The 15,608-nt window shown below is 37.6% G+C and overlaps 1 protein-coding gene across 3 annotated transcripts in view; it reads left to right on the top strand.

Annotated features, from left to right (window-relative positions):
- RNGTT (RNA guanylyltransferase and 5'-phosphatase) overlaps positions 1 to 15,608 on the top strand; it is a 343,904-nt gene that overhangs the window by 119,761 nt on the left and 208,535 nt on the right. For all 3 annotated transcript variants that reach the window (XR_013534377.1, XM_017971256.3, XM_002746807.4), the window contains exon 11: positions 43 to 207. Coding sequence is in view for 2 of the 3 variants with exons in the window: in XM_017971256.3 (XP_017826745.1) it covers positions 43 to 207 (165 nt within the window). In the remaining variant the exon portion in view is untranslated. The remainder of the gene's footprint in view (positions 1 to 42; positions 208 to 15,608) is intronic.

Here is a 15,608-nt window from a genome sequence, read left to right as displayed (position 1 = left end):
ATTGTTAATGTTAAAGTTTAACTAATTCTTTATTTAATTCAGGGACAGCCAGTTGGAGATTGTGATTTTAATGTTCGTCTGCAGTGTATAGAACGAGAAATTATAAATCCTCGGCATGAAAAAATGAAGACTGGGCTCATCGACAAAACACAGGAACCATTTAGTGTCAGAAATAAGCCATTTTTTGACATCTGTATTTCAAGAAAGGTAAAGTTTACTTTTTTTTTAAAATTAGTGCTTATAATATATCATAATTCTCCTTACAAGATAAATATGAAGGACATTTTACTGCCCATTTGTCTTGACTTTTTCAGAAAATACTCAAGTTGGGTATAATACTGTTTTGGCCAAACATGGTATGACTCCTAGGCTTTTTCTCTTGAGTAAGATTCTCAATGGTGGCAGCTTAAACTAGGTTTTTATCTTTTTCTCATAATAGTTTTTGTTTCCCAGTCGTTGGTCATATTACATTTTTTAAAAAGCTATAAACAATATAGAATTGTATTGAATGAAAATCATTAGGCCTACTCCTCCGCATCCTGAAGGTAAAGTGTTTGGTACGTACTCTTATTAAAAATACATCTATATATATGGATACACACACACACACACACACACACACCCCGAAGTTTTTTTTATTATTTTCACTTAAAATGAATCATACTAAGGCTGGGTGCAGTGACTTATGCCTATAATTCCAGTACTTTGGGAGACCGAGATGGGCGGATCACGAGGTCAGGAATTCAAGACCAGCCTGACCAATCTGGTGAAACCCTGTCTCTACTAAAAATACAAAAATTAGCTGGATGTGGTGGTATGTGCCTGTAGTCCCAGCTACTTGGGAGCCTGAGACAGGAGAATTGCTTGAACCCAGAACGTAGAGGTTGCAGTGAGCCGAGATCACGCCACTGCACTCCAGCCTAGGTGACAGAGCAAGTCTCCATCTAAAAAAAAAAAATTTCATACGAAATATTTCGGGATGTTGGTTTTTGTTTTGTTTTGTTTTTTTACTTAACAGTGTGGCTTAGATATATTTCCATGTCAGTGCATAGAGATTTGCCATATTATTTGTTAAGTGCTATATAGTAGTGATAGTAAAGATGTACCATACATTATGTTATAATTGATGGGGTTTTAGGTTGCTTCTAGTCCTTTGCTATAACATTGTTTCAGTGAACATTTTTGATTATATGGGTGGATATTTCTTCAGTGTAAGTGGAATGTTTGGTTTAAAGATTATATGAGTAATGTTAGTAACTACTGCCAAATTCCTTTCCAAACAAGGCAATTTTGTCTCCAGCAGATGAGAGCACTCATTTTCCCATTGTCAGCACTCTTTTCTTTCTTCATCTGTAGGCAAGGCAGTGTATTGTAATGGGAAGATATGAGGTGTTTTTTTTTTTTTTTAAAAGGTAAAGTCTTGCTCTGTTGCTAGGCTGGAGTGCAATGGCGCCATCTTGGCTCACCACAGCCTCGACCTCCTGGGCTTAAGCTATCCCCCCACCTCAGCCTCCCCAGTAGTTGAGACTACAACAGGCACATACTACCATGTCCAGCTAATTTTTTTGTATTTTTTTTCTAGAGACGGAGTTTCCCTGTGTTGCCCAGGCTGCTCTCTAACTCCTGGGCTCAAGTTATCAGCCTGCCTTAGGCCCCCAAAGTGCTAGGATTACAGATGTGAGCCACCATGCCTGGCTGAAAAGTTCATTTTAATGTAGTTTAATTTCACAATATATTTCTTACATCTTCTGGTTTTCTCTCTTGCTTAAGAAGCCCCTCACCTCTAAACTGTTTTAAAATTATGTTCCACTAGTGCTATGATTTTGTCTATAATTACATTTAGATGCTCTGTTTTTACTCTTTCATTCCTTCAGGAAATGGTCTTCTGTTTGCGTAGTCTATTTAGCATCCAGTTTCTTCTATTCACTGTCTCTTTTTTATGCCCTGTGTTCTCAAATGAACTTACTAATTCTGTTTATGCCTCATATCCATTTCCTTTTCATTCCCTTTTTTTCTTTGTTCTCTTTTCTTACTATTTTTAGTATCACTAATATGACTACTATTATTAGTGGTACTACTGTTATTGCTGCTGCATGGTTTGTTTTCAGTGGAATATTTACCAGATCTAGTGTTTAAAAACAAATGTACCTTGGTATTTCTGCTTTTTTAAGACATGACATACAAACAGCATATTGACTATTTCCTAAGATTTTTCTCTATTTCTCATTTGTGCTTTTGGTGAGATTCTTATTTCTTCATATATAAATTACATATAGTATGTTCTGTATGCCTGTTATGTGTTAGGATGTCTGATTTATTGAACCCACCATTTAATTTGTTTTTCTTCTCTGACTTTACCTTTTCCTTTCTTCCCTGTTTTGTAATTTCTCAGCAGTTTCGAATATTTGTAAGACACTCTTGATTTCGGTAGTGGTTAGCTTTCTTAGCAAGCCTGATTGGCGATTCTAATTTGTAGATATGTTAGTTGGCAGTCATAAAACTCTGCTCTCCTTATCAGAATAGAAATGTATTTTGAGCCAGTATACCACATGGTTTCATGCTTGATTATATACTATAAGCATTTGAAATGTTTTAGAAGTTTTAGAAAGGATAAGGGGGCACATTTGGCATTCAGGAGAAGGCTAGCTGGCTATTTCCTAAGAAGCCTGAAGGAATGATATACCTTTTGGGAAATTTGTCATATTCCAGAATCAGGTTTTTAGCTTCACAGATTTGGAAACTTTGGGAGCCATTTGCTCTTTTTATATTTCTCTATTAAGAATTGAATTTATGGTTCAGCTTTGATTCTGTTATGAGTACTTGTACATTAAAATTGTATGTGGCATCCAAGAAGTAGCATTATGGTGGGATTTTAATTTCTAAACCAGTATTTTATATGCCTGGTTTAGAGCATTTAAAACCTTGATGCCATGAAGAACCATGGTCTTATTTATATTCAACTCAGGGAATAGTACTCAAATAATTAATATTTTGGGGGAGGAGAGTGGTTATGATAGAATTGTACCAAAAAAAGTAGCGACATATGCAATCATGTATTAAACTCTTCACCTGCTCCTACTTTAGTCCACTTAATTTGGTGTTGGTCTTTGGATATGATATTAGTTGTAAGTAATCCTAGCACTGTTGAGTGGCTTTTTCATTCAACAATTACAGAGTAATCATTCAACTTTTACTAAGATTTTGTGTAACACCTGCTTGGCATAGAAATTTTGGTTGACCTCTGCTGCTGTAATCTTCCCACTGTTCACTGCTTGCCTTTTGTGTCTGTTTTGACAGCAGGGATGTTAAGGGGGTACCTACCAAGAACCTGTATACTACTGTGCCCTGTCTAATAGGTTGGGTAAAGATAAAGTTAATACTTAACACCTGCTGTGTCCATAGTGGAAATCTATTAACAGGAACTATGTTCTCTTATGGGAATATTTTCCAAATTGTAAATAGAGTATAAAAATTGGGCAAAAACCAAATTGCTTTGGTTTTTTTTTTTTTTTTTAATTTTTTTTTTGAGGCAGAGTTTTGCTCTTGTTACCCAGGCTGGACTACAATGGCGTGATCTCAGCTCATCGCAACCTCTGCCTCCTGGGTTCAGGCAATTCTCCTGCCTCAGCCTCCTGAGTAGCTGGGGTTACAGGCACACACCACCATGCCCAGCTAATTTTTTGTATTTTTAGTAGAGACGGGGTTTCACCATGTTTACCAGGATGGTCTCGATCTCTTGACCTCATGATCTACTTTTTAAAAAAATTTTAATGGTATTTGGGCTCTGGGGTATGTGTGCACATCCTGCATCCTCCAGGATTGTTACATAGGTACATACATGCCATAGTGGTTTGCTGTCTCCATCCCCTCTATGCCGTTGCCTATATCAGGCATTTCTCCCAGTGTTATCCTGCCCCACCCCACTGCTGTCCACCCCCCAACCTAGCCCTGTGAGTGTTGTTTCCTTCCCTGTGCCCAAGTGTTCTCATTGTTCATCACCCACCTATGAGTGAAAACATGCGGTGTTTGGTTTTCTGTTCTTATGTCAGTTTGCTGAGAATGATGGTTTCTAGGTTCATCCATGTTGCTACAAAGGACACAAACTAATCGTTTTTTATGACTGCATAGTATTTCATGGTGTATATGTGCCACATTTTTTTGTCCAGTCTATCATCAATGGGCATTTGGGTTGGTTCCAGGTCTTTGCTATTGTAAACAGCACCGCAATGAACATATGTGTGCATGTGTCTTTATGATAGAATGATTTATAATCCTTTGGATATATACTCAGTAATGGGATTGCTGGGTCAAATGGAATTTCTATTTCTAGATCCTCAAGGAATCACCACATTGTCTTCCACAATGGTTGAACTAATTTACACTCCCAGGTAAAAGTGTTCCTTTTTCTCCACATCCTCTCCAGCATCTGTTGTCTCCAGATTTTTTAATGATCGCCATTCTAACTGGCTTGAAGTGGTATCTCAATGTGGTTTTGATTTGCATTTCTCTAATGCCAGTGATGATGAGCGTTTTTTCATATGGTTGTTGGCCACATATTTGTCTTCTTTTGAAAAGTGTCTGTTTGTATCCTTCACCCACTTTTGAATGGGTTTGTTTTTTTCTTGTAAAATTAGCCCTTTGTCTGATGGGTAGATTGTGAAAAATTTTTCCCATTCTGTTGGTTGCTGGTTTACTCTAATGATTGTTTCTTTTGCTGTGCAGAAGCTCTTAAGTTTAATTAGGTCCCATTTGTCTATTTTGTCTTTTGTTGCCAATGCTTTTGGTGTTTTAGTCATGAAGTCCTTGTCTGTGCCTATGTTCTGAATGGTTTTGCCTAGGTTTTCTTCTAGGGTTTTTATGGTGTTAGGTTTTATGTTTAAATCTTTAATCCATCTGGAGTTAATTTTTGCATAACGTGTAAGGAAGGGGTCCGCTTTCAGCTTTCTGCATATGGCTAGCCAGTTTTCTCAACAACATGTATGAAACAGGGAAAGGGAATCCCCATTGCTTGTTTTTGTCATGTTTGTCAAAGATCAGATGGTTGTAGATGTGTGGTGTTGCTTCTGAGGCCTCTGTTCTGTTCCTTTGGTCTGTATCTCTGTTTTGGCACTAGTACCATGCTGTTTTGATTACTGTAGGCTTGTAGTATAGTTTGAAGTCAGGTAGCGTGATGCCTCCAGCTTTGTTCTTTTTGCTTAGGATTGTTTTGGCTATGTGGGCTCTCTTGTGGTTCCATATGAAGTTTAAAGTGTTTTTTTTCCAGTTCTGTGAAGAAGGTCACTGGTAGCTTGATGGGGATAGCATTGAATCTGTAAATTACTTTGGGCAGTATGGCCATTTTCACAATATTGATTCTTCCTAACCATGAGCATGGAATGTTTTTCCATCTGTTTGTGTCCTCTCTTATTTCCTTGATCAGTGATTTGTAGTTTCCTTGAAGAGATCTTTTACCTCCTTTGTTAGTTTATTCCTAGGTGTTTTATTCTCTTTGTAGCAGTTGTAAATGGGAGTTCGCTCATGATTTGGCTTTCTGTTTGTTTGTTATTGGTGTATAGAAATGCTTGTGATTTTTGCACATTGATTTTGTATCCTGAGACTTTGAGACTATGGGGTCTTCTAAATATACGATCATGTCGTCTGCAAATAGGGACAATTTGGATGACTTCTTTTCCTAATTGAATGCCCTTTATTTCTTTTTCTTGGCTAATTGCTTCAGCTAGACCTTCTAATACTATATTGAATAGGAGTGGTGAGAGAGGGCATCCTTGTTTAGTGCCAGTTTTTAAAGGAAATGCTTCTAATTTTTGCACATTCAGTATGATATTGGCTGTGGGTTTGTCGTAAATAGCTTTTATTGTTTTGCGATAACGTTCCATTGATACCTAGTTTATTGAGAGTTTTTAGCATAAAGGGCTGCTGAATTTTGTTGAAGCCCTTCACTGCATCTATTGAGATAATCATGTGGTTTTTGTCTTTGGTTCTGTTTATGTGGAAAATTAGGTTTATAGATTTGCATATGTTGAACCAGCCTTGCATCCCTGGTATGAAGCCTACTTGATGGTGGTGGATAAGCTTTTCGATGCGCTGTTAGATTCAGTGTGCCAGTATTTTATTGAAGATGTTTGCATCAGTGTTCATCATGGATATTGGCCTGTAGTTTTCTTTTTTAGTTGTGTCTGCCAGATTTTGGTATCAGGATGATGTTGGTCTCACAGAAAGAGTTAGGGAGGATTCCCTCTTTTTGTATTGTTTGGAATAGTTTCAACAGGAATGATACCAGCTTCTCTTTGTATGTCTGGTAGAATTCAGCTATGAACCCGTCCAGACCTGGACTTTTTTTGGTTGATAGGCTATTAATTGCTGCCTCGACTTCAGACTTTGTTATTGGTCTATTCAGGGTTTCAACTTCTTCTTGGCTTAGTCTTCAGAGTATGAAAGTATACAGAAATTTATCAATTTCTTCCAGATTTACTGGTTTATGTCCATAGAGTTGTTTGTAGTAATCTCTGATGGTGGTTTGTATTTCCGAGGAATCAGTTGTGATCTCCCCTTTATCGTTTTTATTGCATCTATTCAATTCTTCTCTCTCTTCTTTTTTATTAATCTGGCTAGTGGTCTATTTTGTTGATCTTTCCAAAAAACCAGCTCCTGGATGTATTGATTTTTTGAAGGGTTTTTTGTGTCTCTATCTCCTTCAGTTCTGCTCTGATCTTAGTTATTTTTTATCTTCTGCTTGCTTTTGAGTTTTTTTGATATTGTTCCTGTAGCTCTTTCAATTTTGATGATGGGGTGTTGATTTTAGATCTTTCCTTGTTTCTCATGTGGGCATTTATTGCTATAAATTTCCCTCTAGACACTGCTTTAAATGTGTCCCATAGGATCTGGTATGTTGTGTTTTCATTCTTGTTGGTTTCAAAGAACGTTTTTATTTCTGCCTTCATTTCATTGTTTATCCATTCATTATTCAGGAGCAAGTTGTTCAGTTTCCATGTGATTGTGCAGCTTTGATTGCTTTTCTTAATCCTGAGTTCTTATTTGGTTGCTCTGTGGTCTGAGAGACTGTCATGATTTCTGTTCTTTTGCATTTGCTGAAGAGTGATTTACTTCCAATTATGTGGTCGATTTTGGAGTAAGTGCAATGTGGTGCTGAGAAGAATGTGTATTCTGTGGATTTGGAGTGGAGCGTCCCATAAATGTCTATTAGGTCAACTTGGTCCTAGTCTGTGTTCAAGTTTTGGATATCCTTGTTGACTTTCTGTCTCATTGGTCTCCCACTATTATTGTGCAGGAGTGTAATGCAGTCCCTTTGTAAGTCTTTAAGAACTTGCTTTATGTGTCTGGGTATTCCTGCATTGGGTGCATAAATATTTAGGATAGTTAGCTCTTCTTGTTGCATTGATCCTTTTACCATTATATAATGCCCTTCTTTGTCTCCTTTGATCTTTGTTGGTTTAAAGTCTCTTTTACCAGAGAGTAGGATTGCTACCCCTGCTTTTTTTGCTCTCCATTTGCTTGGTAAAATCTTCCTTTTTCCCTTTATTTTGAGCCTTTGTGTATCCTTGCATGTGAGATGGGTCTCCTGAATACAGCACACTGATGGGGCTAGACATTTTATCCAGTTTGCCAGTCTGTGTCTTTTGAATGGGGCATTTAGGCCATTTACAGTTCATGTTAATATTGTTATGTTTGAATTTGATACTGCCATTTTGTTACTGGCTGGTTGTTTTGCCTGTTAATTGACGTGGCTCCTTCATTGTGTCATTATTCTTTACCATTTGGTACGTTTTTGCGGTGGCTGGTCCTGTTTGTTCCTTTCCCTGTTTAGTACTTCCTTCAGTAGCTCCGGTAAGGCAGGTCTTGTAGCGATGAAATCTCTCAGCAGTTGCTTGTCCGTAAAGGATTTTATTTCTCCTTCACTTAGGAAGCTTAGTTTGGCTGGATATGAAATTCTGCCCTGAAAGTTCTTTTTTGTAAGGATGTTGAATATTGGCCCCCACTCTCTTCTGGCTTGTAGGGGTTCTGCTGAGAGTTCTGCTGTGAGTCTGATGGTCTTTCCTTTGTGGGTGACTTGACCTTTCTCTTTGGCTGCCCTTAGCATTTTTTCCTTCATTTCAACCCTGGTGAATCTGACGATTATGTGCCTTGGGGTTGCTCTTCTGGAGGATTATCTTTGTAATATTCTTTGTATTTCCTGGATTTGAATGTTGGCCTGCCCTGTTAGGTTGGGGAAGTTCTCCTGAATAATATCCTGAAGAGTGTTTTCCAGCTTGGATTCATTCTGTCACTCACATTCAGGTATACCTGTCAAATGTAGATTAGGTCTTTTCACATAATTCCATAGTTCTTGGAGGGTTTGTTCATTTTTTTTCACTTTTTTTTCTAAACTTGCTTTCTTGTTTTATTTCATTGATTTGATATTCTATCTCTGATAACTTTTCTTCTGCTTGATCAATTCAGCTGTTGAAACTTGTGTATGCCTCGCGAAGTTCTCGTGCTGTTTTTCAGCTCCATCAAGTCGTTTATGTTCTTCTTTAAGCTGGTTATTCTAGCTAGCATTTTGTCTAACCTTTTTTAAAGGTTCTTAGTTTCTTTGCATTGGGTTAGAACATGGTCTTTTAACTCAGAGAAGTTTGTTAATTACTCACCTTCTGAAGCCTGCTTCTGTCAATTCATCAGATTCTTTCCCTTTTTTTGTTCCCTTGATGGTGAGGAGTTGTAATCCCTGGGAGGAGAAGAGGTGTTCTGTTCTTTGATGGTTTCATCTTTTTGCGCTGTTTTTTCCCCATCCTTGTGGATTTGTCTCCCTTTAATCATTAAATTGGTGATTTCAGGAGTCTCTGAGTGATCTTTTTTTTTTCTGTCGATGTTGGAGCTGTATCTTTTTTGGCCTGTAGAGGGCGATGCTGGGCTCTCTCGGGTTTAGTCAGGTTTTTGGGTGAGTGGTCATTCCCTGGAGTTTGTTTGCAGGTGAGGTTGGCCTCGCCTTCCCAATGTTGTGTCGCCTTCCTCAGGTGGATCTTCCTGGTTGGGGTCAAGCTGGTGTATTTGCTACCAAGCTGTCTATCGAGGGCTTCAGTTTTAATTCTGTGGAGGTGGGGCCTGCCAGGCCTTATGGTCTGTTTCCCTGCTTTCAACTCTGCCTTCCCTTTGTGGGATGGTCAGTCCTGCTGGCATTAGTTCAAACTCCCGCCCAGGTCCCTGCTAAAGCTTGCTGCGCCTGCTGCTCAGATTTGCATCGACTACCCACGGGACCCCATTGTCTGGCAGGGCTCTCATGGACCGTGGCACAGGATCCTAAACAGAGCACTGAGGGGGTTAAGTCCCCCCACGCTCCCAGCTGGCTGCACGTTTCAGGTGGGGACGTGCTCCTCCCACCCCCAACCCCCGTCTTGATTTGCCGGCCCCGCCCCGCCTAATTTCTGTGCCCTATGAGTCCCACAGAAACGAACCTGGCACCTTGTTTGGAATGGTGAAGTCCTCTAGCCCTCTGCGACTCATACGCTGGGAGCTGCATTCAGGTGCTTGTTTCTCTAGGCCATCTTGGCACCCTGCTCTGGTGTGTTTTTTAAAAAGTGAATTTGATAGGTTGTGCTGTCATAATTCAGAGTAGCATTTAAGAAAATGTGTTTGGGTAGTATAATTTTCTTAGTCAAGTCAGTTCTGCTTAGAAATATTTGCTAATCTATCAGAACTATTGTTTCGGGATTTGAAGCAATTATGTGGAACAACTTTTTATGTAGTTTTTCACTAGAAATATAGTGCTCTTACTATGTTTTTCTTTATACTTAGTTTATGTAACTCCTTAAAATCATAGAACAGTACTTTTTTTAAAAGCAATTCTAGCCAGGCGTGGTGGCTCACACCTGTAATCCTAGCACTTTGGGAGGTCAGGGCACTTCAATCGCTTGTGCCCAAGAGTTCGAGACCAGCCTGGGCAACATGGCAAAACTCTGTCTCTGCAAAAAATACAAAAAAATTAGCTAGGCATGGTGGCACATGCCTGTAGTTAGAGCTACTCAGGAAGCAGAGGTGGAACAATTGCTTGAGCCTGGGCGGTTGAGGCAACAGTGAGCCAAGATCGCTTCAGCCTGGGTGGAATAAATTAATGAAATATTTAAATAAATTAATAGAAGCAGTTCTAATTTTTAGAATTTTAAATAATCTCCTCTTCCCACTTTCAGTTCTTCTTATAGATTTTTGTCTTTAATGTCTCTTACCAAAGTATTTTTGGTCATAAAATACAAAAGGAAAACACATTTTATAGCAGAATTGGTGTAATTGTTTAAGACCTTAGTAACACCAGTTATAATGTAGTAACTGCATTTGACAGGTTACTGCTGTGGAGATTTTTGTCTTTGCTAATGCGATGGTAAAATAGTGATATTATGAACCTTACAGCATTTCAGGGAAGTATAGATCATTTATTTTAGGAATGGTAGTTTTTATGAAGTTTTAAACAAAATTTACAACTATAAAACATGCTTACTAATTTTGTAGAAAAATAATAGAATTTCTTATCTGTGTATCTTTAAAATCTTGAAGATGATTTTGATTTTAGAAATTTATTAATATAGCTCTATAACCAAACCTTAGTTTTGTTTAATTTGATCTGTTAAACATAATGAAAGGGTGATTAACTGTTTTTAACTTTAATATACAGTTCGAATACATCCAAAATAGTAATCACAAGTAGTTTTTCAAACTGTGACTGTATTTACATTTCCAGTTTGAAGGCCAATTTAAAAAGAATTATTTGAATAGATTACATATGGCTAACAAAACTTTAAAAACATGCAGTAAAATGTTTCTCTGAGAGCCCCCCATCCATTCTCAGCTTCTCATCTACTATAGATAGAATACTGTTTTTTTGTTGTTGTTATTGTTGTTTTGAACTGTTTATCTCATGAATTATAAGATAGTTCCTGATGTTGAATCATTCTCTCATTCCTGGGATAAGCCCTACTTCGTCTTAATATATTATTTTAAAAAATGTACTGTCAGCGGGCGTGGTGGTTCGTGCCTGTAATCCCAGCACTTTGGGAGGCCGAGGAGGGTGGATCATGAGGTCAGGAGTTTGAGACCAGCATGGCCAAGATGGTGAAACCCTGTCTCTACTAAAAATCCAAAAATAAGCTGGGCGTGGTGGTGGGCACCATAATCCCAGCTACCCGGGAGGCTGAGGCAGGAGAATTGCTTGAACTTGGGAGGCGGAGGTTGTGGTAAGCTGAAAGTGTGCCACTGCACTCCAGCCTGGATGACAGAGTAAGACTCTGTCTCAAAAAAAAAAAAAAAAAAAAAAAAAGTACTACCTTTGCCTAGTTTTGTTTCTAACTTTTTTTTTTTTTGCATTGATGTTTATAAATAATTTTGATATTCTGTAAATCTTTGGACATTTTTTCATTAGTGGTACACTCTGTTATACTCTGTTTTCATCAGTGTTATAAAAAGAACTTGGTTTAAAAAAATATGTTCTGGAGCTGTTTGTTGTTGTTGTTGTTGTTGTTTAAAGACAGGGTCTTGCTCTGTCACCCAGACTGGAGTGCAGTGGCCCAGTTATAGCTCACTACAGCCTTGAACTCCTGGGCTCAAGTGATTCTCCCGCCTCAGCCTCCCTAATAGCTAGGACTACAGGCATGTGCCACCACACTCAGCTAATTTTTACATTTTTTGTGGAGATAATGCCTCTCAGTATGTTTGACCAGGCTGGCTTTGAACTCTTAGGCTCAAGTAATCCTCCTGACTTGGTTTCCCAAAGTGTTGGGATTACAGCCACCGTGCCTGGCCAGACCAGTTTAATGAAAGCTTTGGAATTATCTGTTTTTTTAGATTTTTGAGAAATTTCCCCATGGAATTTCGGATCCCAGTGCTTTGGGTTTGGGTTAATATGTTTTTTACTTCCTGTGTGAAAATTGGTATGTTTAGATTTTTCTCTCCCTTGGAGTGAAATATTCATTTATTAAAGTGCTTGAAGTTTCTTTTTTTTTGTACTGGATCATAGCCAAGAAGTTGAGAACTGATTTTGTTTTGAATGTGATAGCTATTTAATTTTTTTCTCCTTCCATGAACTGACTTTTAGATTAATTTTATATTTTTGCTCTTTTCCTAAGCCAAGCCTAGTTTTGTTTTATTTTACTTTAGAGACAGGGTCTTGTTCTGTCACCAGTCTGGAGTGGAGTGGCATGATGACAACTCACTGCAGCCTCAACTTCCTTGGCTCCCGCAGTCTTCCTGCATTAGCCTCCTGAGTGGCTGGAACTACAAGCACACACTACCACATCTGGCTTATTTTTTATTTTTTGAGAGATGGGGTTTCACCATGTTGCCCAGGCTGGTCTTGAACTTCCAAGCTCAAGCAGTCTGCCCACCTTGATCTCCCAAAGTATTGGGATTACAAGTGTGAGCTACCAAATAGCTGATAATTTCTTTGTCATGTTTGTAAGAGTTTTGCAATTTTGATTTATTTTTTAATCTTTTCCATGATTGTGAGAGTTTAAAATTTCTTGTGGAAGAGTCTTTATTTTCTGAGTTTATTCTTAATTTAAAAACTTTAATTTTATTGTAGTGAGATGAGAGAATATTATCTGTATTTTTTTTTTTTTTTTTACTTTTTTGGAATTTATTATAAGGTGTCATCAATTTCATATATATATTTATTTTTTTTTTAACAGAGACAGGGTCTTGCTTTGTTGTCCAGGCTGGTCTCAAACTCAGGGGCTCAAGCAATTCTCTCCCAAGTAGCTGAGCTACAAGCATATACCATTGTACCTGGTTAATTATAATACCTTCTAAAACTTTCTGGTACAGATCTATCAGCCTTAAAATTCTGGTAGTTACTGACTTTTTGTCCTGGTATGAGGTTTAATGGTTTTGTTTGTTTGTTTGTTTTTGTTTTGTTTTTGAGACAGAGTCTTGCCCTTTTGCCCAGGCTGAAGTGCAGTGGCGCAATCTTGACTCACTGCAACCTCCGCCTCCTGGATTCAAACATTTTCCTGCCTCAGCCTCCCAAGTAGCTGGGGTTACAGGCATGTGCCACCATGCCCAGCTAATTTTCATATTTTTAATAGAGACAGGGTCTCATCATGTTGGTTAGGCTGGTTTTGAACTACTGACCTCAAATAATCCACCGACCTTGTACTACCAAAGTGCTGGGATCACAGGCATGAGCCACCAGCCCAACCTAATGTTTTTATACTATGTTTTTCATAGGCATTTTAGAAGATGTTTTGGAAAGTTTTTAGCAGATTTGCTAGACAGACAATATTTTAAACTAGAAAGCTCTGTTATTACTTGCTTAGTCTGAGAAGCTGCTTTTTAAATCTCATAATTATTTCCCCCCTATTTTCAGGGAATAGGTTATCTGTATATGTAAGTAGATTGGAAAGATTAAAATTGTTGCCATTTATGGAGCGATAACATTGACTGATATATTCTTGTGTAATTGCCTGTTTTTCTGCCCAATTGGCAAAGACAATAACTCATTCTCTTCTTTGACATACTTCTCATGTGCAGAATATAACTAAGCCTAAGCTCAGATTGTTTTCTACTTGTAAAGTTCTGTTTCTGTTGAAATAGTATTATGTTGTCTTTCTCTGTTTTCGGCTTGTCTGTCTCTTAGAACTCTACATTTCCCTTAGCAGGAGTCAGTTGTGTATAGTTAGGATCTAGTGAAAGAACATGCAAAGAATCACTCTTGAATGATTTTAGGAAATTGTGCTTGATTAAAAAAATAAGCATGTATCTATCCCCTTCTCCCCATTTCAAAAGCTGAAATTAAAAAAGAAAACAAGAACTGATAATCTCTTGAAGTTCCTACCGGCGAAGCTTTTCTCTGCTTGAAGTAATTTTACGTTCTACTGTCTAGTTAGACTAGAAAAATTTTATGTGGAAAATACTTTAAAATAATTTGCTTATTGTTTTAAAAGTAAAATGTTTGCTTTGTAGGATGAAAGAGTAGTAAATATTAAGGTCTCCTTTCTAATTACCGTTGAGAGCATTAAATAGACAAGTACAAAAGTTATTTTTTTACATTTAATTTTGCAAGGGCATGTGCACATCTACTTTTAAAAGAATTTTATTAATGTTTATTATTTGCATGCTTTGTTAGGAATTTAAGCTTTGTGTGTATTTATGTATTTCATTTTGCATTCAGGTTTCTTTTGTAGGTACTGCCTTGCTTTTCTTTATTTTCCTATTTTATCACTAAATATAAATTTACAAGTTCTTAAGTGTTTAAGACTAGTAGTTCATAAAGAAAACCATAAGGCTTGTTATTTTTATATCACTGTTCTATGACTTTGTCAGTGTTGTACTGTTTGTATCATAGTAAAACAAAAAGAACCTTTGAGAGTTTGTTATGGCAACTGTGGTTGAAGGGAAGAAAGAATCTTTGCTTAAACATGAAGATCTATTGTTCACACATAGAGATTTTCAGTGATTATGCCTAATTTTTAATGAAATTATAGATACAATGGTGCAACTGCATTTTGGTTTGAAAGTAGATGTAAGATAGAATGAGGATGATCATTCCATATTATGTCTATGGTGTTCAGTTTTGCATTATCTAGTCTATTAATATGTCATTCATTATTCATATTGAATATGACCTGATGGATCCTTTCAATCTTACTCATTTGTCATTTTAGATTGAAATTTAAGAAAATCATAAAATGCATGCTAAAGAGAATTCTTATTTTCATATGGTGAATCTAAAGATTTATTGTCCCAGAAAACTTCTTTTGGAGTAGTAAATCTTATTCATTGACACACAAAGAAATCATTGTATCTCATGCCATATATATTTGAAACGTGTCTATGAAAGATTTATAATTGTAACATGGAGAAGTTTCTATGTTTGCTAAACCTGATAGCTAAAAAATTTTTTTATAATTAACATTCAAGAAATACCTGTTTGTAGATTCAGAGGAAAAAGATGATTATTTGTTTTGTTTTGTTTTGTTTTTTTGAGACGGAGTCTTGCTCTGTTGCCCAGGCTGGAGTACAGTGGTGCAATCTCGGCTCACTGCCACCTCTGCCTCCTGGGTTCAAGTGATTCTCCTGCCTCAGCCTCCTGACTAGCTGGGATTACAGGCATGTACCACCCCACCCAGCTAATTTTTATATTTTTAGTAGAGACGGGGTTTCACCATGTTGGTCAGGCTGGTCTTGAACTCTTGATCTTGTGATCTGCCTGCCTGGGTCTCCCAAAGTGCGTGGATTACAGATGTGAACCATCACATCCGGCCAAAAGATGATTATTGGCATAGCTCACATGATTGTATTTGTATTCAACTGAATACTTTTTTTTTTTTTTAATTATACTTTAAGTTCTGAGATACATGTGCAGAACGTGCAGGTTTGTTACATAGGTATACACATGTCACTGTGGTTTGCTGCACCCATCAACCTATCATCTACATTAGATATTTCTCCTAATACTAAACCTCCCCTAACCCCCAACCTCTCAACAAGCCCTGGTGTGTGATGTTCCCTTTCCTGTGTTCCTGTATTCTTATTGTTCAACTCCCACTTACGAGTTAGGCCTTAATTTTGTTATTTACCCAGTACTCATTTGGGAGCAGGTTGTTCAGTTTCCATGTAGTTGTGCGGTT

The sequence above is a fragment of the Callithrix jacchus genome, chromosome 4 (assembly GCF_049354715.1).
Source record: "Callithrix jacchus isolate 240 chromosome 4, calJac240_pri, whole genome shotgun sequence".
NCBI classification, from domain to species: domain Eukaryota; kingdom Metazoa; phylum Chordata; class Mammalia; order Primates; family Cebidae; genus Callithrix; species Callithrix jacchus.
The sequence above is the reverse complement of the archived record's forward strand: the minus strand, read 5'-3'. Positions and strand labels throughout refer to the sequence as shown.